At 41.9% G+C, this 26,203-nt stretch overlaps 3 protein-coding genes across 4 annotated transcripts in view; 1 reads left to right on the forward strand and 2 right to left on the reverse strand.

The window, feature by feature from the left end:
- The window catches only part of hpda (4-hydroxyphenylpyruvate dioxygenase a), a 69,339-nt gene extending 66,077 nt beyond the window's left edge, over nt 1-3,262 (reverse strand). Inside the window, exon 1 of the mRNA XM_073053601.1 lies at nt 3,167-3,262. Within this exon, the coding sequence (XP_072909702.1) occupies nt 3,167-3,247 (81 nt within the window). The 5' untranslated portion in view covers nt 3,248-3,262. The remainder of the gene's footprint in view (nt 1-3,166) is intronic.
- Nucleotides 3,263-3,532: 270 nt separating this feature from the next.
- mtmr4 (myotubularin related protein 4) overlaps nt 3,533-26,203 on the forward strand; it is a 139,041-nt gene continuing 116,370 nt past the window's right edge. The window contains exon 1 of one of the 2 annotated variants that reach the window (XM_073053604.1): nt 3,533-3,605. The gene's annotated coding sequence lies outside the window, so the exon portion shown is untranslated. Of the gene's footprint in view, nt 3,606-3,707; nt 3,817-26,203 lie in introns of those variants that run through there. The other variant, XM_073053607.1, reaches the window with a different exon arrangement.
- LOC140731409 (uncharacterized) lies at nt 10,430-12,895 on the reverse strand. Its single transcript, XM_073052907.1, has 2 exons — nt 10,796-12,895; nt 10,430-10,753 (listed from the first exon to the last, which is right to left on the reverse strand). The coding sequence occupies exon 1, from the start codon at nt 12,789-12,791 to the stop codon at nt 11,463-11,465; it is 1,329 nt and encodes a 442-aa protein (XP_072909008.1). The 5' UTR covers nt 12,792-12,895; the 3' UTR covers nt 10,430-10,753; nt 10,796-11,462.

Below are 26,203 nucleotides of genomic sequence, written 5' to 3' on the forward strand. Positions count from 1 at the left end.
GTAGTAAAAGTGATTTATTATTAGTGAAGAAATCAGAGGTGCACACAGCAAGGGTAATACAGTCATCATGGTGGACTTTAATCTACGGGCTAGGCAAATCAACCTGAATAAACAATGTAGGAAATCAATTCTTGGAACTTTTATGAGATAGATATCTAGATCAGTGTGTTGGGGGACACAGCCACTGAACAAGCTAATTTAATTCTAGCAACATGCATGATGGCCGAATTATTAATCCCATGTACGGGGTTCCCAAGGCAAGAGTGACGATCTATGATGTTGTAAGGAGGCATGGGATCCAAGGGGACATTTCTTTGTGGATCCAGAACTGGCTTGCCCACAGAAGGCAAAGAGTGGTTGTAGAGGGGTCATATTCTGCATGGAGGTCGGTGACCAGTGGAGTGTATCAGGGATCTGTTCTGGGACCCTTACTCTTCGTGATTTTTATAAGTGACCTGGATGAGGAAGTGGAGGGATGGGTTAGTAAGTTTGCTGATAACACAAAGGTTGGAGGTGTTGTGGATAATATGGAGGGCTGTCAGAGATTACAGCGGGACATCGATAAGATGCAAAACTGGGCTGAGAAGTGGCAAATGGAGTTCAACCCAAATAAGTGTGAAGTGGTTCATTTTGGCAGGTCAAATATAGTATTAATGGTAAGACTCTTGGCAGTGAGAGGGTTTAGAGGGATCTAGGGGTCCGAGTCCATAGGACGCTCAAAGCAGCTGCGCAGGTTGACTCTGTGGTTAAGAAGGCGTACGGTGTATTGGCCTTCATCAATCGTGGAATTGAATTTGGGAGCCGAGAGGTAATGTTGCAGCTTTATAGGACCCTGGTCAGACCCCACTTGGGAGTACTGTGTTCAGTTCTGGTCGCCTCACTACAGGAAGGATGTGGAAGCCATAGAAAGGGTGCAGAGGAGATTTACAAGGATGGTGCCTGGATTGGAGAGCATGCCTTATGAGAATAGGTTGAGTGAACTCAGCCTTTTCTCCTTGGAGTGACAGAGGATGAGATGTGACCTGATAGAGGTGTATGAGATGATGAGAGGCATTGATCGTGTGGATAGTCAGAGGCTTTTCCCCAGGGCTGAAATGGTTGCCACAAGAGGACACAGGTTTAAGGTGCTGGGGAGTAGGTACAGAGGAGATGTCAGGGGTAAGTTTTTTACTCAGTGGTGAGTGTGTGGAATGGCTGTCAGCAACGGTGGTGGAGGTGGATATGACTGTCTTTTAAGAGACTTTTGGATGGGTACATGGAGCTTAGTAAAATAGAGGGCTATATGTAAGCCCAGTAATTTCTAAGGTAAGGACATGTTCAGCACAACTTTGTGGGCCAAAGAGCCTGTATGTGCTGTATGTTTTCTATGTTTCTTTATTTAAAAGGATATGGTTGAATCAATGTGGTTAACATAGAAAAGTAAATTGCAGTAAAATCATCTTAAGATGGCGGCGCGACGACGCAGGGCGCAGCGGCCACTCCAGTAAGGAATATCCGTTATCTGTAAGTAGGGGCCGTGCACAATCCTGATTTGATTGAGACGGATGTGTGAAGCACGGAGGAACATCTGGCGAAACTTCTGACATGCCTGTGCTGCTGACGCTGCTACTGAGCGATCGGAGAGATCTCCAGAGAGGAAGGCCCCGAATCCTCGGCTTTGCCTGTTGCTTGGTGGCCGGAGCCGGGGTTGAAGCACTCGGCAGAGATGGTGCTCGGTGCTCGGTGTCGGAGGGCTGGTCGGAGGCACGAAGTTGTCGGAAGTTTTCGGACGGACTCACAGTTGGCTGTGCTCGGGTGCTTCCAGAGGCTGCATCGGGAAGTTTTGCCACGTTGGAGGTTTCTTCCTTCTGTCATCTGCGTGAGATGATGGGCTATCTGGGACTTTGAGACTTTTTTTTACCGTGCCCATGGTCTGCTCTTATCAAATTATGGTATTGCTTTGCACTGTTGTAACTGTATGTTATAATTATGTGGTTTTTTTTTTGGTCAGTTAGTCTTGGTCTGTCTTGTGTTTATGTGATATCATACTGGAGGAACATTGAATTTCCCCTTGGGGATGAATAAAGTATCTATCTATCTATCTAAATATGAAGGGTAGGTTGGCAGATTTGAAAACTCCATTAATTGGTATTGCAGTATTTGCCAGCTCCTAAATAATTAAATGTGATTTACAAGAAAAATACTGTTCTTTAAAGCAGAAATTCACAACATTATGAATATTGAATACAATGCAACAGAATGGAAGATTGGATCTGATTCACTGGGAAGGATAATCCAACGCCACCACACTTTGGTGGTGTTGGACTGGATTGCATCTAATATGCTAACACATTTTAATTGATTATCCAATAAATCCGGGAAGTTCCAGGGGAGACCAGGGAAGAGAGCCTGGGAAATGAGACCATCGTGAGTGATAAAATGGACATTGAGGCCCTGGCAGGTCAGAACGGACGCTGGAACTGGGGCTCCAGCAAGTCGGAAGATAGTTGGCATCGCCTTATTTTTCAATTATCTAGTCTTTATTATGTCGGGGCTGTGAAATCCGATCAGTTCTATTCCTCGGGGTTTCATTTTCTGACCTGCTCCAAAACAAAAAGGAAGCAAAACTCGTGAAAGTTGTGTCATTGGGGCAATGACAAGGTGCTGGGAAAAGGTTTATTCCATCCCGCCCTTTCCTCCACCAATGTTGTTGAGCGAAATGTTCCAAACCAGCGAGAGAAAAGGGCGTGGACGTCAACCTGTTCAGCGATCCAATAGTCATCAGCTCTCTGCATAAACCTGCGGAAGGTAAACATCCCTTTCCGGGTATAGGTAATGAGATCGAACTCTTTATGATACACAACGGGAAAATGAAAAAGGCAAACATTCTTAACTCACTGATGCAGCAGTCAGCGCAATTCCAACTTCAACTGCGGAAAACTACACAAGTTTTAAAAATATTAAAATAAACTTTATTCATAATTAAATACAAGAATAAACCGTGCAACCTTTCTTTCTTACACTAATATTCAATGCTTTCATTATTGTCCTGTTACCTTCCTTAAAATGTAATAAAACAAAATAGGACTATGCCACACATACGGCCCCTTGGGGCTTTTGGGTCTTCCTCGCCCGGCCCGACCCCGCTCCCTCTCTCTCTACAAAAGCGGAAGAATTGGCAACTTACAGACCGTTGCACACGAACTTCACAACCCAGCCGCAGCGGCTGCCTGCACTCAGCACCGCCACCAGATGACGCTGTTGCCATTCTTGATTGGCTGCCCTTTGCCGCGCTGTGTATTCTGATTGAATAGCCGTTGTACAGTATAATCACCGATTGGCCAATGGAGAGTCACCAATCAAGAAAGAGCAAGCAGCGGTGGCATTCTTTTATTGGTGAAAAGGGAGCCACTTCCATTTGATGACCAATTGAAGGACGTTCTTCTGATTGAAATGCCGCCGGTGTATGATTGGGCTAGTATCCACGGAAGGTGTGTCGGTCTGGATTATGATTGGTGGAAAGCGGCACCGTTCTGGAAGCTGGGAGCTGATTGGTGCGTTGGCGCCCATCGCCATGTTGTGTTGTTGAGAGGAACGAAGTAGGGCCTTAGGGGAAGGCGGAAACTGTGAGTAACAGGGCGATGTAGTGTACCGACGGATGGGAGAGCACCCAGGGCTCCAGCGGAAACGAAAAGAGAACGGGTGGGGGGAGACATTAAATAGCGCAACAGGGGAGGTGGAGATTAAATAGTGGGGCAGGGCAAGGAGAGGAGGGCGCAATTTAAAGTAGATGGTGTCAAATGGGAGCAGGCGTTGGAGAATGTCCCTAGTTGTCGGGTAGGTAACTGGAAGAATGTCACTCATTGCGGGGCAGGTGACGGGCAGGAGAGTTGCCACTCGTTGCGGGAAAACAAAATTGTAGATAGGAAGGGGCAACTGAATTGGGAGATGTGGGAGTGCAAGTATTGGTGGGTGAATAGTTTGCTGAGGAAAGCAAAGATTTACATTGGGGTCGGGCCAGGAGGATGGTTGGTAGGTGAGAAGATTAATAATGTAAGGCCTGATAGTTAAGCGTTTGAGAGTCTGGGCTGATAATTATCAGGAGTTAATCAAGATCAAGGTTGGAAAGTGTTAATTAAATTGAAACTGAAAGTTATTGTCAGTTATGAGAATTGTGAAATGTTGCTGTGGTATGAAATATGACGCGACTACCCAATGAGGAATTAGATTTAGAAAATAAATATGTATGTTGGGGGCACAGAACAGAAAGCACCCGTGATTTTTCTGGATTTTTTTTTTAAAAATCATGTGATAAATTTCTGGACAATTCAGGCAGCATCTATAGAGTCAGAAACAGTTAACCTTTCAATGATTTAAATGTTAATCGTGTTTCTCTTTCAAGGATGCTGAACTGTTGAGTTTCATTTTCTCATGTTACTTTTCTGACATTTACTTGGTCTGTAGTGGATACACACAAAATGCTGGAGGAACTCAGTGAGTCAGATAGCGTATGTGGATGGAAAGGGATAGTTGTTGCTTCATCTGCAACTTGTCATTAAGACTGGAGAGGAAAGGGATGAAAGCCAGACCAAAGAGAGGGGAGAGGAGCACAAACTGGTAGGAAGGGGTTATGTGAGAAGCAGGGAGGTGGAAGAGGCAAGGGGCTGAAGAAAATGGGATCTGATGGAGGACAGTAGACTATGGAATGAGGTGGAGAACCAAAGGGAGATGATGGGTAAGGGAGGAGAAGAAAAGGGGTGACAGTGCCCCCAGAATGAGAGAAATCAAAAAGGGGTTGGGGAGGAGAGTAAATGGGAGTGCTTACAGAAATTGATGTTGATGCCTTCAGATTGGAGACTCCCAAGACAGAATATGAGGGGTTGCTCCTCCAATCTGCATCGGGCCTCTCATGCCGGTAAAGGAGGCTGTGGACAGAAACATTGCTGTGGGAATTGAACTGCCTGGACACAGGCAAATCCTGTTGTTACAGCAGATGGAATGAAGGTATTCAACAAAGTGGTCCCTCAGTCTGCAGTGATCCTCTCTGATGTAGAGGAAGCCACACTGCGTTTAATATTGATCTTGACAGACTTGCAGTTGAAGTGCTGCCTCACCTGGAAGGACTGTTTTGGGCCTTGTGTAGTGGTGAATGAGGAGACCTCAGGCAGGTGTAGAACTTAATATGGTTGCAGGGATCACTGGCAGCAAGGAGATTGGTGGAGAAGATCAAGTAGACAAGGGAGTCGGGGTGAAGAGTGATCCTTGTGCAGAATAGAGGGAAAGATGTGCCTGGTGGTGGGATCCTGCTGTTGATTTCCCATATCGACATGTCTGTCCATGGTCTCCTCTACTTTTGTGATGAGGTCAGATGCAGGTTGTAAAAGCAACACTTCATATTCCATCTTGATTGTCTCCAACCTTTCTCTGCCAACTTCTGGTAACCACTTTCTTCTGATTTCCTTTTTTCATCTTGCTCTTTTGTTTTCTCTCACTCTGACCTTGTCACCTGTTCTCTTCATGACCTGTCCTTCTCCTCCCTCTGATTTCCTGCCTATTTCCCTTTATTCCATGATCTGCAGTGCTCTCCTGTCAGATTCTTCCTTCAGCCTTTGCCTTTTCCACTTACCACCTCATAGCTTCTCACATCATTCCCTCCCTCACTTCATCTAATCCTGCCAGCTTGTGCTCCTCTCCCTCCTTTTTATTCTGGCTTCTGCCCCAATTCCAGTCCCGATGAAGGGTCTTGGCCTGAAACGTTTACTGTTCATTTTCCTCCTTAGATGCTGCCTGACCTTTTGAGTTCTTCTAGCATCTTGTGTATGTTGCTCATGATTTTCAGCACCTGTAGAATCTTTGTATCTGGGTCTGAGGTATCTTTATTTTTAACGCCTTGTAAAGGGAATAGCATCCTGGATGCCAAGTTTCAGGATCGAATGTGGGAGCACAGGACTTGGAGATATGAGGAATACATTGTTCTACACAGGGTTGTGGTAGTCTGGAACAAACTCCTGAGGGAGTGGTAGATGCAGAACCTGGCTTCTTCCCCATTCCTTTTCAGTGCTGATGAAGGTTCTTGACCCAATGCGTTGATAGTTTATTTTTTCCATAGATGCTCCCTGACCTGCTGAGTTCCTCCAACATTTTGTATGTGTTACACAATATTTACGAGACATTCGGACAGGTACCTGAACAGGAAAGGCATAGAGTAGGCAAATGGGATTAATATAGATGGGCACCGCAGTTGAAAGGGCACATTTCTGTACGGTATGACAATGATTCAAAGTATTATCCAATGTCTGTTGTGCTTGCGTAGTAAATAATGAGTATGTAGTAACTCCTGTAGTATATTCAGAGTAGGAAAAATTAAATTTTAATGCAACGTATACTCAGCTTGAGGATTAATAGAAACTCTTGAGCGTTTGTTAATGGATGAGTTTGGGCTGAAAGGCTTGTTTCCATACTGTATAAATTTATAATCCTTCTGGTTTCCATCCTAATGTACTATGGGATTTGGGAGGATTATGGCATTAAGTTGAATCTGGGAGTATTGCTCTTGATTTTGAACTTTTGTGTGGCTAGACAACCCTGAATATTGAGCTGCCCATGGCATTTTACTTCTAAATGTTGGAGGTTGTAGATCTGAAGTAGCGTTGAGTTTTTACATTAAATTGTGTTGATAGATGTTTAGGGTAGTGGATAAGTGCTTGTAAGAAGAATTCCTTAATGTATGTGCTGCAGTTGCATCCAGTCAGGCAAGTAGATAGCACTGTACGACCCACTGGACTTCCACCCTTGGGTTGATTACATGGATGGAAGTGAGCTATTTGAAATAACCAACTTGCCCAAACTTTGTCTAGCAATTTTTGTTTAAGGATGTGCTGCTTTGTTCTGTAGGGAAGAACAAATAAACTAAATGCTGATTGTCAATAATGAGCTGATTTTGTATTGGAGGAAAGGTCCCTGTAAGGGGAAAAATAAATCTGAAAGCTGACTATTTGGGTGTACACTTTATTAATTTTGTACTTAAAATTGCAGGAACTGGAATTTTAGCTTTCTGGTGTCTGAAAGCACACCTGAACCAGTTATAAATAAATAATCAATTCACCACTGGCACTTGCAAGGGGCGTAACAAGGGGAAAGAAACTTGCTGCTAAAAGCATAATTGATTTGTAAAAAATAGGACAGTAATCTCTCATCTTCAATTTGCTGCTTTGTTTTAGGTAATCTATTACATTGTAAATGTGAATCTTCATGTGACGAGTTATCAGAAAGAGTTATTGCGGCTTGAGTAATCTTGACTATCACATCTTGAATAATATAACTTAATTCAGCATGCAATAATTGGAAAAACCGGTGATTGGCTTTATTTTCTTAATTAACCTTTGGTATTTTTATCAGTTGTTAAAACGAGGTTATAACTAATTTACAGAGGGGCTCGTTTTCAGAATTTTTAGCTCTGAAAGCACCCTTGTTATAAACTTTCAGAATGAGGTAGCTCAAGCTGTAGAAGGACTGTTGTTTGTGATAAGAATTCCATTAATTTTTTGCAAACCTACCTGCTTAATCATTGTGGACACTTCAGTCATCAAATGGGACTGGCAATCAGCACTTGAGGAGATTTAAAGCAATTGTTCAGTATTGTCATACATGCATAATTAAAGTAAATATAAAACTGATCAGACATGTCAATAAACCAAAGTTCACTGAGCCCGTCATTAAAAATTAACTGACATTTTAAACTGGACCTCAAGTTATATCTTGTTGAGATTGAAACATTTGAGAATTTTCTTCTCAATGTTTACAGGTTTTGAAAGAGGTTTTACATGTAGGATTTTGTAGTGGTTAGAGTTTTCTGTACTTTGTTTCTCGTGACTATGTAATACCTGGTTCCATCTGCCCATCATCCCACTCTCACCTGCTTAGAACTATTGTCCTCACTAACCCATCACTTTTTTAATAGTTTTTATTTCTGACAATTGATGCAAACCTATGTGGCATATACTGTAGTTCCTGTTTTCTTTCCCTCTGCTTTCTTAAGTAGCAGTGTTATAGTCTCTTCCAAAATTTACTTGTGCCTTCTATAATTGAGGGAGTGTAGTGAAATGACAGTTATGAGTTATCTCTATCACTTTTCAAAAGTTCAAAGTAAATTTATTATCCAAGTATGTGCAGGATATGACACCACTTGCTACTCTGGGAATGATTTTCTTGCAGGCATACATGGTAGAACTAAGAAAAACAATGGAATCATCAAAAAAGCTGACAAGCAACCAATGTGCAAAAGACAAACTGCAAATAACGATAACATTAAATGCAAAACAAATAATACTGAGAACATGAGTTGTAGAGTCCTTGAAAGTGAGCCCATATGTTATGGAATCAGTTCATTGTTGAGGTGAGTGAAGTTATCCATACTCTTTCATGAGCCTGATGGTTGAAGAGTAATGACTGCTCTCCGGAACCTGGTGTTCTGGAATCTAAGGTTCCTGTGCCTCCAACCTGATGGCAGCAGTGAGTCAAGAGCATGGTCTTGAGTTTGGGGGTCCTTGATAATAGTTGCTGCTTTGTTGTGGCAGTTCTTCTTGTCGATGTGCTCAATGGTGAAGAGGGATTTTCCTGTGATGGACTGGGCTGTGTCCACTACTTGTAGGCTTTTCTGTTCTTGGGCATCAGTATTTCCATACCAGGCCTTGAGGCAACTAGTTAGGATCCTTTCATAACATTAGGAAACAGGTCACCAGACCCAAGGTATTTATCAGCCGTATTTCCCATAGTTTGCTTAGTATTTTTTTCTCTTGCAGTGATTGCTTAAGGAATTGTTTTTTTTTTGTCCTGATTGTCCACTATTTTTGGTGAGCAAAAGATACTTGTATGGCAGAAAAATAGATGGGAGCATATGTTTCAGTTGGATTTTAGATGCTGCATCAGGGTTTATGTAGGAAGATGAGTGGTGAAACTGTGACAAGTCAAGTTTAATGTAGGAAAGTGAGGTTATGCACTTTGGTTAAAAAGAACCAAAAAGATCTAAATGAAGAAAGTACCTATTAACTGGGTAGAGGGGTTGAGTGTTCTCCATTTTTGTTTTTTTTTTAAAACCTGGCTTTGAATTTCTATCTTTAATATTTCCCCAATGCATTGATATCCATGCTTGCTAAATTTCTTAATTTTTGCACTCTTCAAGCTGTACTGTAGTTGTACAAAGTGCAGCTTCTGTAGGTCTTGCTGACAAAACTATTCATTATACAAGTTCTTCGAGTGTGGACTCTACCTCTGATGATGTTAATCATCCCCGACTCGGGTAACCAGTTACAGCTCACCACCTGTTAACTTTTAATAGGCTGGCAAATTATCTAACACTGCAGTCAAGCATTTTTTTAAAGAATATTTTAAATACTGAAGTGCAAAATGGAATTTTAGGTTCTCAGTTGAAGTCTGTTAAAGCCGAAATCTGTTAAAGGTTCAGAAACAGTTATTACCCTACAAACATCAGTCTCCTAACCACCATGGATAACTTCACTCACCTAAACACTGAATTGGTTCCACAACCTACAGACTCACTTTCTACAACTTGTGTTCTCTATTATTTATTTATTTTCATGATCTCCTGTCTTTTGCACATAGTTTGTCAGTCTTTTTAGTTTTCCATAATTTCTATTGTATTTTCCTGAAATTGCCTGCAAGAAAATAAATCAAGGTAGTACATGGTGACATATGAACTTTGATAATTCATTTTGACTTCGTATCGCACATCCAGTAAGGAAGAGTCAACAACAATGTTTGGTTGCTTTCTTTCTGTAGGAGTGCTGTAGTTCCGTGTCATGTGGGTACTTGAAAGGGGTGGGGGAGAAAAGGAGCAGTTGTGTATCTGAATCAATACACACTTCCTCTGATACCCTGCCTCCTTATCTTTATTCCACAGTGTGCATTCCTTCTCATCAGATAGTCAGAATAATCAGATTCCTCTAGCACTTTGTTTTGCCCACTTATCTGCTCTGAGCTTCCTTATTTCTCTTTTGAAACCCCCCCCCCTTCACCCTCTCCTGGAATCCCTATCATATGCCAGTTTCTGGTCTTCCCTTCACCAACCCCCACTCCATTCTTTTAATCTGGCTTCTGCCCTCATTTCAATACTGATGAAGGGTCTGAGGCTACTCCTCCCACCCCCCCCCAGATGCTCCCTGACCCACAGAGTTCCGCTTGCATTTTGTTTGTTGGTACAGACTGTGTCTTGAAAGAGGCAATTCCTGTTCATTTAAATGCAGTGTCCATAAATCTTCAAATTTGATATTTTTATAGCTATTGTGCATTTCCGATAATGCTACTATTGCTATTCTATTGTATTTTTAAAGTTCAAGTTTGTCATCTTACTGTACATGTATACAACCAAACAAAACAACTTTCCTCTGCGTGATGATGCATTGACAATGCATTAAAACAAAATATTACCCTAAAGAAAATATAAAATGTAATTCAAAATGCATGTGGGGTGTGCAGCACCTGTGTGCAGCACAGGTAAACATTGTTGTGGTTTCTCGTGCCCCACAAACGACCTGGAGACGCAGAAGATTCTTCAAGAAGTATTAAACTTTAATATCAAAGCTGAGACAGTCAGAGCTAGTCATTGATTGCCCACTGATTCTTGTACATAGCATTTTTTATAGCAATCTCCTGGTTTAGTTGTATTAGCATATCCAATCGGTCTACAGTTGCGTATCACAAGTACATCCGCCACTATTGTTTCTACCCATTGATTTAATCATGTTCTAATCTACATCTCTTAGCTACCTCTCATTAACACACCATTATCTATCTACACCTCTTAGCTAGCCTCTCATTAACACCCCATTATCTTCTACATTTTTAAGATTTCATTCTCCTACTAAATTGGATACATGCATAGCAAATAGCAAACTCAAAGCTGACTACATAGTTTTGGTTACACAACAAACAATGCAACTTTTATACTCCAATATATCCCCCCTTATAGGGTCTCACACAGAGAAAGACTAAGAGTCCGCGCACAAAAGCCCCAATAAACTCAAGCACTTATTCCCAGATCTCGGGTTAAACTATAATACTCCCACACTGTCGTTTTGCTCTTATTCATCCTGCAGGTGTTGTAGGCTGTAACAATACATTTTCGGTGTTTCTTTCTCCACTAAGCTTGCTTCAGTAATTGCCACGAGCATCGGAAATTGTTTGGTTGCAGCACGCACTACAAGAGACTTGAGACAAGGAAGAAAACAGCACAGTACAAGCGCACAGCTCAACAATACAATACTGACAGTTATTGCCATTTTAGTCAGCCATGCTCCCCATCCTCCGAGTCTACTTTCTAACCAGTCAAATAACTGATGTCCGAACCCTGCATTCTGTGCACATACCTCGCACTGTGACAAGACAAAGTCCACTGAAGCCTGTAAATAAGATGACCAAAAACCATCCTTTATTTTCTTTATCACTTCCCCCCCCTTGCACAATGGTCAATCCCATGCGCTTCTAAAATCAATCATCAGTAGAGGGGTGGGCGCTACCAACAAACCGTCTTCCATGCTCCACAAGCCTTCCAGGTTCTGCTTGGCCCCCCTTCGTCTCCACATTGTCTGTTCTGCCAAAGTTGCCTTACCTTGTATTTCAATTACGTCCTCTACCACAGGTTCTGGAGCTAGGCTTACCTGGGGGGCAATGACAGCTGATGTACATCCAGACGCTTTTCTGGCTGCCTCGTCCGCAGCTTGATTTCCCTTTGATATTACATCATTTCCCTTTTTATGTGCCTGGCATTTTACTATAGCCAATGCTTTAGGTTTCATTATGGCTTTTATCAAGTCTAGAATTTGCTGACAATGTTGTATGGGATCTCCACTGCTTTTTAAAAAACCTCTCTGTTTCCACACTGCCCCGAACAAATGGCATACTCCGTGAGCATATGCCGAATCAGTATAGATGTCTACTTTCTCACCTTCCATCATTTCACACGCAGCTGTCAGGGCTTTGATTTCCACTAGTTGGGTGGAACACGGTTGGGGACAGGACTCCATCCTAATAATCTTATAGCTCGACTGATCCTGCTGCACTACTGAGAACCCTGCATGATTTCCATCATAATCCCTATAACAAGAGCCATCTACGAACAGAACCTTTTTATCTGCATCCTCTAGTGGTTCTGACTCTAAATCTGCTCTCAATTTGGCAAATGCCATCGTCTTCCCTACACAATCATGGGGTTCTCCTTCATAGCCCAAAGGGACAAAATCGGCTATATTACTGGTAGTGCATCTCTGTATAGTTATGTCTGGAAATGTCAATAGCATCTGATACGCTATCCTGGCTAGCGTCAGCATAAATATCCCTCTTTCCAGCAATTCTGCTACTTTGTGGTGTGTTACAGGATAGCCCAGGGTTACAGATGATGCCTTTTCATATGCATAGTACTGCACCGCCAATCCCTGATAACAGAGTGGATACCCCTGAGCCACCTCATGTAGTCTCGTACTGTAGTATGCTATTGGCTGCTTTGCTTTTCCTGTGCCTGTCTCTTGTGTTAGAACCGCTGTGACATAACCCTCCTGTTGGCTGGATACATACAAATGAAAAACCTTCTCGTAGTCAGGCAAAGCTAATGCTGGTGCTGACTGCAATTCCTGCTTAATAGTATTGAAAGCTATCTCCGCCTCTCCATTCCACTGTAAGCCGTTCTTCAAATTAGTATGTCCTGCTTCTTTCATTATCTTTCTCAAAGGTGCCACAATCTCAGCATATTCTCCTATCCAATCTGAGCTGTACCCTGCCATTCCCAAAAACGTCGTCATCTGCCCTACAGTCTGGGGTTTTGGGGCCTTAGTTATTGCCTTCACCCCCTTGGATATTACCCTGCCTAAGTATTCTACTTGCTGCGTGCAAAATTGCAGTTTCTTTTTGGATACTTTATGTCCTCCGTGCGCCAGCTTCTAACAGAGTTATAGTGTCCTGCTCACACTGTTCCACAGGTCATCCACATACTGTTACAATGTACTTTCCAACACGTGGTGAATGTTTAAACCCTTGCGACATTCTGGTACTGAGTACCTCTAAGTAAATGCAAACAGATACTGACACTGGAATGCTGAGGAATGCTGAAGAAAGCCGAACACAAATCAATCACTGAAAAGTAACTTGCTTCTGGTGGAACATTAGTCAAAAGCGTGTGTGGGTTAGGGACTACCGCTGGCCAGTCCTCTACCACATCGTTTACCGCTTGCAAATCATACACCAATCTCCACTTAGATTTATCTGCTTTTAAGACCGGCAGCAACGGGGTATTGCATGGACTGTTTGTTCTTAAGCACTCCTATTTCAAGCAACCCCTGCACCGTCGATGCTATTCCCTCTTCTGCTTCTGGTCTTAGAGGGTATTGTGGTCTCCTGGTTGGAATTGCTCCCCTTTTCAGCCTTATTTCCACTCCTAGCTGTTTTTATTTCCCCTACGTCCGTGTCATGCTGTGATCACAGAATAGATGGCAACTCATCTAACCTTCTATCTTTCTGCTGGCCTCTTTCCTTTCCCAGCAATGGCATGTGTGGTTGGGGAGTTATTTTGACTCCTCTCACTGTCCCCTACCATATCTACACTTACCATTATTTTAATGCAATTGTTGTCTTCTGATATCCACACCTCTGGCGTGATTTTCCTCCACACTGTTACGGTTTCAGCACTCTTAACTAAGGGGTCCTAAGTCTTTAGACTGATATCCCTTGTTTACCAACGACGTTACGTGGGGCGCAGCGTCCGGTATCCTGTACCATTTTTCTAAAAAGGTGTTCCACTTAACTTGTAAAGCTGCCCCTTGCTTTCCGATTATCACAGCCAGGTGCTTTTGGGTACATGCCTCCAGGTGCCATCTCTCCTCTAACTCCCTGTTCTGAGTCTCGTCAAAAATCACTGTACAATGTAGCTCAGATTTGGGCATTACAGCCCTGGGTAATATAGCCTGCACGCCCTTTTTCCATTTTTCCCAGGTTTCCTGAATCTGATCTGCAATGTCTCCTATCCAAAAGACATTAGCTTTCTTGTCTTCTCGCACTATCAATTGAGCCCCTGCTCGTTCCACACTCAGCCCATTTCTGGTGCATTCTAATTTTAATTCCAGTTTCAATAAGGCATCTCTGCCTAACAAATTTATCGGAGTTCCTTTAAATACTAGCACCGGCAAAACAATTCCTTTATTTCCCATTCTCAACTGCACTGGAGCCATGCACTGTGTCAACTGTGTTTTCCCCGAGAACCCTACCGTCTTAATAAACTTTCCTGACATGGGAAGGTGAAGGGCCTACTGTGGCTGTACACAAGTGTACGTGGCTCCAGTATCTACCATCATTGGTGTCAGTTGCCCTTCTAACATAACCTGAACAATGGGTTCCTCGTCTGCCTCCCTTGTTATCATTGGGTAATGTCCCTTCCCACTCGAGTTCTCGGGACACCCCTAATACCTCGCGTAGGGGTTCACAGGTCCGCTTGGGCCTGTGGGGGCTGGTCCTTGGCTAAACTTTAGTTCCCTTCTTATCGGTTCCTGCTGGTGTGTGACAGGCCATGGTGTAAACAGACAATCTCTTCTCATGTGACCTGGCTGATTACATCCCCAGCACAATCTCTCTACCTCTCTTTCCCCCGTTTCCTCACTGGTCCCCTCTGCCCATAGCTCCTCTGTCCCCCTTCTTGGGACTTCCAGTCCTGTCTGGGCTGTTTGAATTTAGTCTGTTCCTAATAGGGCATTTGTGGGAGTGCTCCTCCAAAGACGTTGATTATTGGCATGGGGTTTTCCGGCCCTTGTCTTACAGTTACAGTATGATCGGTTCCTCCATACAGTGGTGCTTCATCCAATTCGATGGCTGTACTCAGACCGGTGGTTGCTGGCAGCATCTTTTCTCTTTTTCCTTCTTTTTGAGTTCTTCGAGCTGCATTTGTATTAACTTTCTTTGCACCTCTTCCTGCTACTCAGCCAACCATCGTTTGTCTTTCCGGTATTTCTCAACCGCATGGACTACGTGGTCTCTAAATTCTTGTGGGGTCATTGACGTCAGCCCAACCACTTCCTCCAGTTTGGATTTTACTTGCGGAGGCATTGCATCCAAAATGCTATATCGGAACAGTGTGGTGATAAATAAGCTATTTTCAATCTCTTGCTCAGTCTCCACCTTTTCAACTGGTTTTCTACGTAGGCTGCTGGGTTTTCAATGTCTCCCAGTGGATCCCCCTTTAAGGCTTTGGGGTCCACTTTGGGTGGATAAAGCTTCCCGAGGGCCTGCCATACCCTCTGCCTCACTCTGTCAAACCCGTCTCCATCAGTTCTCGGGTCGTTCGAGTTTACTATGCCAGCCATTTCCATTAGTTCGTTAAATTTGGAGGTTCCCATCAACCTTATCAATAGTGCCTTCAAATTTCCCATGGCCAATAATCATCCCGCCGTTTCTTCTTCAAAGGCTCTAATCCATTTCCCTGCTCCTTCATGTAGATTGGGCAGAGTGTTTTTCAGTCCTTCTAGATCCTGGGATCCCCAAGGGATATACTGCACTTGTCCTGATCCTTTAACTAACAACGGCATCATTCTTCCTCCTTCTTTCCACCTGCCCTGGCTCTCCTCCTTGCCTGACTCCCCATCTGTCTCAGGGTATGTCTTTTCTGCCTCCCACACAAATTTCTTCGGGGTCCTCTTCTTCCCTCGGTCTCCCTGTGGAGTCCTTACTTTCTGTCCTGATTCAATACTTGGTTGGCCCCTGGAGTATTTTTTGCATCTCCTCTGGCAATCCCGTCTCAGTAATTTATCTAGCTCTCTCTCTACTTCCGCAAGTCGCTTCCCTACCGCCTCCTTCTGCTCTTCTAGGCTTCTGCCTCCTACCTCTTCCCCACAGATTCTCGCATCCTCTCTCTCTCCACTTAACTCTTGCTCCTCCAGTGAGTCACCTTCTTTTTCTTCCTGTCCGTGTCTGTACACCTGTGGCAGGGACTCCTCATGATCCTTACTCGTGCTTGATTCCCTTCTCTTTTGTGTTTCTCCAAGACTCTCATCTCCTATCTTTTTTCCATTTCCTCTTGAATGCCTCATCTCTTCCTGCCCTGATGAGCCACTTTCTTTTCTAGTCTGTTTATTTCTATGGTATAACCGATACTCCTCCTACTCCTTTTCCCCTCTCAAGTATTTCATCCATTCAGTCTCTCATTTCTCTTTGCCTGTTCCACCTTTATCCTTTCTGCCTGTATCTCCTTCCATATCGCCGCTTTTTCCTTCTCATATTGTCTTTTTTCCTCCTCATTATCCCAAACTTGTACTTCTCCCTGCATGTTTACTGTTCCTGTCAGCAGGGGGCACTGCTTAGGGGTTCCTTCCTCATTATAGGGAGGGGGCTTTTCTGTTTCTTTCGCATCCGGGTACGGAGCTGAAGCCAGCTTCTCACTGTACCTTCCTCTCTCTCTAACAGGCTGTTTCTCCAGCACCTTAGTGTCTTCCTCGCTTGTAATCAATATTCTTTCTACCTGTTCTCCTCAGCCTTTCTCCCTCCGTTCTGAAGAGTTTTAGCACTTCCATTTCTCGTTCTCTTTTTTGCCCCCTTCTTAGATTTATCTTTTGTTTTGTAATTTTTAATCAGTGCCTCCATTTCTTCGCACAGGCTTACATCAAACGTTCCTTCTCTTGGCCATTTTGTGACCAGGTTTTTGGTTCTCTTTTCCCATTTTTCTGAAGTTTTTGTGGTGATCTATTTATTTACCGGGATTTTTTTGCTCAGTATTTCTACTGCCGTTCCTTTACCTGTCATGTTGTTCTCTCTTTTTAAGGTATTTCAGAGATTCACAGTTTGTTTACTGGATAATATTATTTACTCTAATTCTATGCCTAGTCTATCATCTATCTACCAGCACTTTAAACTATATATTGGACTGTCCTTGTTTCCTATTCTGTTCTGCCCGTACAGACCTCTACTCAGAGCGGTATCCACAGAACTTTCTCTATGCACCTCGTCTATTCAGACCCTTATCTCTTAAGGCGGTATCCACGAGGATTTTCTCTATTTTCCCTTTCCTTGCCCGTTCAGACCTTGGTTTTATACGAAGCGGTATCCACAGGGACTTACCAACACCACGTGGAATTTTTCTTCACTTAACTTCTTATTAGCTTATTTGTACTTACCCTCACTGCAGTGTTCTTGATCAATCCTCTGAGCCTCCTGTTAACCCCCAATTCTGCCAGATTCTTTGGACCGGAGAGACCCTTCGGCAGTGGTTCCACACTTCTGAGACTCCAAGACCTCCCCAAAACCAACAGAATTCTTAGTCCAAATTGTCGCAAAAAAGCACTTACCTTTTGTTTGGGTGCACCCTTAATTCTGTTCGCCTTGTGGGGGTCCCTAGAGGACTGGGAAGCGTCCCCAATCTGCCGTTTCCTTTCTGCGGGTCTCTTTTCGGTCCTGCCACGGTCGCCAATTTTGTCGTGGTTTCTCATGCCCCACAAACGACCAGGAGATGCAGAAGATTCTTCAAGAAGTATTAAACTTTAATTTGCAAATCAAAGCTGAGACAGTCATTGAGCTAGTTGCTGATTGCCCACCGATCCTTGTACATAGCATTTTTTATAGCAATCTCCTGGTTTAGTTGCATTAGCATATCCAATCGGTCTACAGTTGCGTATCACAAGTACATCCGCCACTATTGTTTCTACTCATTGACTTAATCATGTTCTAATCTACATCTCTTAGCTACCTCATTAACACACCATTATAATCTATATCTTTTAGCTAGCCTCTCATTAACACCCCATTATCTTCTATATTCTTAAGATTTCATTCTCCTACTAAATTGGATACATGCATAGCAAATAGCAAACTCAAAGCTGACTACGTAGTTTTGGTTACACAGCAAACAATGCAACTCTTATACTCCAATAACATCACCTTGGTAATGGCAGGGTATTCATTAGTCCCACAGCCTGGGGGGAAGAAACTATTACGTGATCCGGCAGTCCTCCAGTCCTGATGCTCATATACCTCCTTCCTGACAGTAGTGGGTCAAGTAGATTGTGGTAGGGAATGTTTCAGGGAAACAAATATTCCAGGCCCTTCATATGCAATGCTGCCTATAAATATCACAAATGAGGGTGGGGGAGAGACCTCGGTGGTCCTCTCAGTAGGTTTTTACTGTCCTCTTGCGGTCTGCTGCCTTGCAGTTTGCATATCACACAATGATGCAGCCAGATAGGGCACTCTTTTGTTGTGTATGGCTCCTTGTGCTACCTTTCATCCAGAGAAGATGACAGAAGGTTTACTTTGGTCAATACAGAAGTCATATGATTATTCCAAAGGTTAAATGCACTGGCTAGCATGATACTGATCCACACACTAAGAACATAATATCACCTTTCCTGTGTCAGTTATTTGCAGTTCCCAGCTCATGACTGGATTCGCTTTCAGAGAACTGTTCATAACCTGCATTGTTCACAAATCAGTAAAGAACAAAGACAGCTTGTGGGAGAAAATCCTAGACAGCTGTGATGGGAGGGTGAGCAGGCACGGGACAAGCAGGTGGCCTCACTGACTCTGAGTAAGCAGGGAATTTGCTTAACACTTTGTTCAGTTTGACTCAATCCTGGATGTTGTAACTCAAGTTGGTGGACAGAGAGCACATTGAGGTGCTCTGTTCTGTTCCCACCCCAAAAAGATACCTGCATCCCCACAGAAGTAGCTGGTAAATTCATCCTGTCATTCTCCCAAGAGCTTGTTAGTATGTATGAGCTGTCCATAGGTCCCTCATTCGTAACCTGAGGAAGGCCTATACTTGAGCTTTGTAAATGGGAGATTTGTAGTAGAGCTCAGTGATACTATGTTGGAAAAGGGGGAAATCAACTGAGCTAATTTATTTTGAAATACAGCACAGTAATGGGCTCTTCTGGCCCAGTGAGCTGAGCTACCCAATTACACCCATATGACTAATTAATCTACTAATTGGTATTCTTTGGCAAGTGGAAGGAAACCAGACCACTTGGAGGAAACCCATATAGTCATGGTCAGAACATAGAAACTCCTTACAGCAGCAGGATTCTTCACTCCAAAAATGCTCCACTTGGCTTTTTCAAAATGACATGCCTGTGATGATTAGCTGAATATAAAGTTAGGCTTGCTTAAGTTGTCTATTATGAATAGTTTTATTTGGAAGTTTTTCATTCAGATTTGAAATTCTCACTTTTGAAAAATATTACCTTGTGAGGATACAGGTTGAAGTTTTGAGCAATATTCTAGTGAATCTCATGTTTTCAGTATTTGTTGCTTATTTATTATTTTTCTTTCTTTTTGTACTTGCACAGTTTGTCTTTTGGAAACTGGTTGTACACCCAGTCGATACGGTCTTTCATTGGTTCTATTATGGTTGACCTATTGAGTATGACCACAAGAAAATGGGTTTCAGGGTTGTATGTAATGACATCTATATACTTTTATTGTAATTTGGTGGAGACTGAATCTTGGTGGAAGTGATCTATGTCAGTTGGAAAACTTCTGACTCCATGATAAATGCTTTATAATTATAGAGGTAATTCCAAGTTTAGTCCTGATAATCAATTCCATTATTTAATCTGTAGTTACCTCTTTGTTTCTCCCATGAAAAAGGGTGGGGAGGGAATGGGATATTGGGGGCCGGGTAAACTTGTGCTACTGATGCAGAGAGGCTGTGATAATAAAAGATGGCAGAAAATCAATAGAGAGAAATAATCTTAACTCAGAAGAACAGAACCAGAATTTATATAAGTGGAGGCGAGCACTGGCTGCGATTGTTGACAGTATCCTGCCAACAGCGAAGTAATTGAGAGAATTTAGGAACAAGAAAAGCTTGCCAAGCAATTAGTACAATAATCATTTTTAATCTGCCTACAAGTAGATCAATATGATGAAGGAAGGGTAATGTATTTATGTCCAAATTGGGGCTGGGTTTGACACCAAGTCAGTGTTTTTTTCTATTGGTTTAAGAGAGTCAAAGTAGATCAACAATCTGCAACTGACATTGGCACCTAAAATATTGTTGTTCTAAAATTGTTGCTGGATTTAAATCCTAGAACTACTTGCCAAACAGCATTGTACGGGTACCTTCACCATGGGTTTTGCAGTGGTTCGCTACCACCTTCAAAGGCAGAGTTTGCCATTAGAAAAGTGTTGTTCCTTTCTGTGCCTTGTGGTGCATTGGGCAGCAACTTTGCTGCTGCTTTGGCATTTTTGTCTTTTTTTTTGCAAAGCTGAGTTGCTAGCTTGATGCCCAACCCAGCACTGATGGGAAAGTGTGCAAGGAGACAGCCGGATTCAAACTCAGGACCACTTGCCTCAAAATCCAGTGTGGATGTCGCTACACTGGCTGGCAATAAGTCATTTTAATAAATAAAAATCAATTAAGTCAGACTTGTAGTTGTGTAATGTATAAGACTGAAGTCTACAAGGAAATAGTGAATGCCTGAAATGCTGATGGAAATAACAATTGAGAATAAGTAAGAAATATTTTTTTAAAATTGCAAGACCTATAACAGTGTAAATGGGAGAATAACAAAACTGTTAATGACAGGAGAAATTATAATGGTAAGAAAGATGAGGTTGAAGCATTAAACATATTTTTCCATTTATCTCTGTCAAGATTTGTTGCAGAAGCTACAACTGAGTAGTAATGAAAATAAATTCAGAGTAATGAGCCAAGAGAATGAATGTATTCTCGTAGGTAGTAGACAAATCAGTGGGTCTAAAATTGGACAAATGCCTGGATGTGCTAACCTGCATCCTACTGTTTTCTAAAAAAGGTAGTTGCAGAGTGAGGGTGGATGCATTAGAGGTGATCTGTCACAATTTTCTAGATTCTATCTCAATTCCAGGATATTGAAAGTTAGCAAATGTATCACTGAAGGGAGAGAAGTAGGAAATTTTAAACAGTTGGTTTGACAATTATTAACATAATGGTGAAATCCCTGACTAAAGCACATAACAGGATCCTTATAAAATTACATTGACTGTAATTTTCTGAAGAGAAAAATAATGTTTGTTAATTCTAGTTTTTGCGGATATAATTATCAGTGAAGAGGATGGGATCTCACTAGATAATTTGTGTCTGCATTTCAGAAGACATGGATGCTTTACTAAAAGTTGCTACACAAAATAAACATTCAGAGCCACATAGTTTGGCTAAAATGCAGAAATCACTCAGAATAGAAAGATTTTTTCTCAGTTTGATATACTACTGGATGACTAGAATGAGTCTAGTGCTCAGCTGTGTACAGCATAATGTATTCAAGTTTGCTGATGGTACAATGTTTGAGTGAGCGGTGGGGTGTTTTCAAAAGTAAAAGGGTGATAGATGGAGTAAACTGGGCAAACGTAATGTTTAGCATGTTGGCAGGAAGCATAATGAAGTTGCATTTTTATATAGTGAGAAATTGTAAATGAAGGATCTTGGTAATGGAACACAAAATAGCCCTGTAGTACAGTAGGCATTTAGGAGGGTAAGTGCACACTGTTGCTATTTGGGGGGGGGGGGGGGCTAGGTGATTTTATACAGAAGTAAGACAACCTAAGATCATTCACATACAACCATAGGTATGATTTGAGTAAGTTCTTACAGCAGTGATTACAATGGTGGACATTGAAACATTGTGCTAACATTGGAAAAAAAAAACTGTTTAGAACTCAAGGAAACGAGGTGAAAACTGACCTGTTAGCAAAAGATATTTGAATGGAGAGAGAAAATAAAATGAATTTAGAAAGACTTGGGTGTGTTGACAAATAACTAGGGAACATTATTCTAAGAAAGTAATCAGAAAATATGGAAAGTGAGTTTCTCTTGAATACAACATGGGAGGCAACTCCTCTTTGACATCTAATAAATATGAAGTGGTTAATAAAATTATTTTCATGAATGGATTAAGTTGTCATGGGTCATATTTTTTCTTGTGGATTCTGGTAAAGAAATGTTTGAATTTCAGAGTATTCAATATTGAAAGTAAGATTTGCAAATATAATCTTGTTTCACCAAACAAGGGAACCTATGTAGTTGCTTGACATACTTTTTTTCTCTTTCTCCCCCCCACCCTCCATTACTTCTGTAAACTTATTATACTGTTGCCAAAACTGTCAAAGATTACCGGGGGGGGGGGGTTGGGAGTAGTGGAGGAAAGCATAATTTTTATCAGTGTGGTACTGTTGTACTTCTGAGATTATTTCTTGTGTTACACATCTGTATAGCTGCAGCGATGTTTTTAAAAAGGACCCTATTGTTTGTGGGACTGGGATATAACTGGTTCAAGTAATTTTAAAAAAACCTGTGAAGTTGTTTATAAGGCTATCAACTCAAAGAAGTCTGGACTTTGATCCAAGCTGTTCTGTAGATATTTTTTCCACGCGTGAGAGGAAAGTGAAATGTATTTTAAGTTGAATTAGTGTGAAATTTAAGTACTGTACTGCATGTGAATGTATTACACTGAATTATTTTGACTACAAAGGGTCCATGTCAATTTGCACATTGCTGATTGAGTAAGTCTCAGAAGACTTTTTTTTATCATATAAATGAATTTTGAACACTATGGGAGGCAGCAGTGAAAGTATTTCCAGAGCAGATCAGCACCTCTGAGTGAGGAATATGAAGGGGTGGTAAGGGGCGGTGACATTTGAATTGAGCCTGGAGCTGTTTCTGTATAATCTGAATTATCTAATTTTCCTGCTGATCATAACCCAAATAAGGGTGCAACATGACCATCTCATTTGTAGAATAGTCTTTAGTATGGAACGACTCTAGAATCCCCAGCATATGCTTGAACTGGTGGAAATATTACACACAACTTGTATCACAGTCATACTTTGAGCTTCACTTCTAGGGAATGTGGATTGATTTCACATGCATAAGAAGATAGATGAATGAAAAATTGCCTTGGAAAAGGAAGGTGTACAGAATTGTATGTTTCATTGTCAACAGAATGTTCAGCTGATTCACCACTTATAAAATAAAATACACAAATTAGCAGGCCTGGTCTTTTTAAAAAAAACTTTTTTTAGTGTTCTGAAGCATAACCTGTAACTTGAAGTTGCCTTCCTTTACTGTGGGGAAATTGTTTAAATCAGATCAGTTTTTCTGATTGGCACAGTGCACAAAAATCTTGTGTGACTTGAAAATAGGAGCAGGCATTGAGGTACTCAGATGTTCTAACATTCAGCAAGATGGTGGTTGATATGATCTTGGTTTCAACTACTACCCTTGCTTTCTCCTATATAGACTGTGCTGTACTGAAGAGCACTGATTTATCAAGAGTGCTCCTGGTTATCTAGTCCAACACACAGGGTGTATACTCTAGTCAAGAAAGACATCCACTTGAGCTCCCTGCTGCTGAGCTTGAAAGCCAGTGGGAGCGTTTGTTATTGCGACAACTAATTGCCTGTTCCTGGTGTGCAGAGGGTGCATCTGAGGACTGCTATTGGGCAGGTTAATGTGAGTGCTGGACAGTTCTGATATGTGGGGCTGAAGGGTGCATTTTGCTGGTGTGGTGGATGCAGGTTGTTACTGGGAACTAGTGACGCCATCTGTCCCATGTGTTGCCGGACTGCTCAGTCCTGTGGTTGCACATTACCTCCTAGTCGATGTTATGGAAGCTGCTTTTCATTCGCTCAAAAGCCTGAGACCATCACTGCTCCCCTGGGGAAATCGTTCCTTGCATCTATTGATCATTCTTTAGCAGCTTGCTTTTGACTTTTTTTTCCTGAATATTTATTTATGAATGGTCCTTGAACACTCGTATTAGCCATTTTCTGATTGAATGGCAGACCAAGTGTGAGGCTCTTGTAGCCTGTACCCATACTCAAATCACAAGATTCCCTTCCGTGCTTTGAGAACCTGGCTTTATTTGCCTTAATGCCAATTGCAGCACATACACTAGCAATCACAAAATCAGTGATCTGAGAAGGGAGAGGGGCAAAAGCCAATCCAACGAAGTCCTCCAATCCAGGCAACATCCTGGTGAATCTCCTCTGCCCCCCTCTCCAGTGAAAATCACATTCTTTTGTAATATGGTGACTGTATCTGCACATGGTATTGCCTAACCATTATGTTATAGAGCTGCAACATAACTTCCCACACGTTATAGTCTATGCCCTGACCTATGAAGGAAAGCATGATGTGCTTTCTTCACTACTTTTATTTACTGTTTCCATATCCATTTACCATGGGCTTGAATCTCAAGGTCCCTCTGATCATCAACATCCCTTTAGCTTACCATTTAGCCTACCCTTGTTCTGGAAATCTTGCTTAATACTCGTCAGGATTGAACTCTATCTGTCAGCGATCTGCTCAACTTTCCATTTGATCTATCTTTTTGAGGCCTTGGATCACCTTCCTCCTATCCACAACATTACTACTTTTCATGTCATCCATAAACTTAAATTGTCCATCCTACATTCATGTCCAGGTCGGTAATACACACTCAGTGGCCGCTTCATTAGGTACACCTTAATGCAAATATCCAATCAGCCAATCATGTAGCAGCAATTCAATGCTTAAAAGCATGCAGACATGGTCAAGAGGTTAAGTTGTTGAGACCAAACATCAGAATCGGAATCTCAGTGACTGTAGAATGGTTGTTGATGTCAGATGGGCTAAGTTAAGTGTATTAGAAACTGCTGGGATTTTCATGCACAACAGCCTCTAGAGTTTACAGAGAATGGTGTGGAAAAACAAAAGAACAACCCAGTGAGTAGCTCTGTGGGTAGAAAAACTTTGTTAATGAGAGAGAGAGAGAGAGAGAGAGTGGCCAGACTGCTTCAAGCTGACAGGAAGGCGAGGATAACACAGCCACATGTTATCACCACAGCCACAACAGCATGCAAAGGATCATCTCTGAATGCACAATATATCAAACTTTGAAGTGGATGGTCTAGAGCAGTATAAGACTATACCAGATTCCATTCCTGTACCTAATGTAGTGGCTACTGAGTGTATGTTACTAACAACAAAGGCCCCCAGCACTGGTTCCTTGATACACCTCTGGTCTTGGGCTTCCAGTCAGAAAAATATCCTGTTAGCACAACCATTTACCTCTTAACACCAAGCCAATTAACAGGCCAATCTTGATCCCATATGCTTTAATCTTTTGCAACAGACTATTTATTGGACTTTGTCAAATGCCTTTCTACACTCCATTTTATTTGGTGTTTTTTTTTGCAAAGGTGGACATGGGGAAGGTCATTCAGTAAATGTACCATTTGTAACAGTTTTTGTTGTGTTGCTCCTGTAGGTAGGCAATCTGTAGTGTTGTACAGTTTATTGGTACATTTTTCATCCTAAACATTTTCCAATTTCATGTACACTAAAACATTTGTTGCTTGGTTGGGGATTAAGGATTAGATTTTGTGATTGCTTTATATTTAAAGACACCGGTGTCTGGGGAATGTTTAATAGCTTGTTCAGCCACAACTTCCTGAGGGGTCTCAACCTGAGGTTTTGAGTGTCAGTTTCTTTCTACAGATGCTGCCTGGTTCAGAGTTCCTCGGAGCAGTTTGATTTATTTACTTTTGCCTCCTATGTGTTTATTCTAATAAAATATTTTTTCAAACCTTTTCAGACTGCTCCATACTGGAGGTTTGTGTTTACAGAATGTGAAGATTATGAATGAAATGCAAGAACTTTGTTTACAACTTAATATTAACTGAAGAGATTAGAGTGGTAATCTTCCCATTGAAAATTTTAAAGAACTTTTTATGGTGCTCTTGGTTCAGGTGGACACTACAAGTTTTATTCCTGGAATGAATCACTTCACAAACTTGATAACTTGATTTGTTTTAGTTTTAGTTTTGTGACTTCTGTGTGGTAATGTAATACTTGCCTGGAATTTAATTTCCCAAATTGCTTTTAAAAAAAATTTAATCAACCTACCTAAGACCTTTGACCATGGTGCATTCTTTTTATTGAACACCTGGTGATGCTACGGGCAATATGCAAAGGAAAGTGTTATGTCGCGCAGCAATGGAACTCCTGAATTTGGACGGAAGATGTGCTTGGATCTGTAAGAATCTGTTTGAGCTTGAAACACTCCAGAGCATGAAGCATTTCTAAGAGGCAATAAAAGACTGAGGCGTGAAAACTAGTACACTACTATTTTCAGTGTACTAGTTCAGTGTACTACTTGGTTATGAGGTAACTATAATATACATGATGGTTGGTGTGACGCTATCACAGCTCGGGGCATTCTGG

Source organism: Hemitrygon akajei, chromosome 8 (genome assembly GCF_048418815.1).
Source record: "Hemitrygon akajei chromosome 8, sHemAka1.3, whole genome shotgun sequence".
Classification (NCBI taxonomy): Eukaryota; Metazoa; Chordata; class Chondrichthyes; order Myliobatiformes; family Dasyatidae; genus Hemitrygon; species Hemitrygon akajei.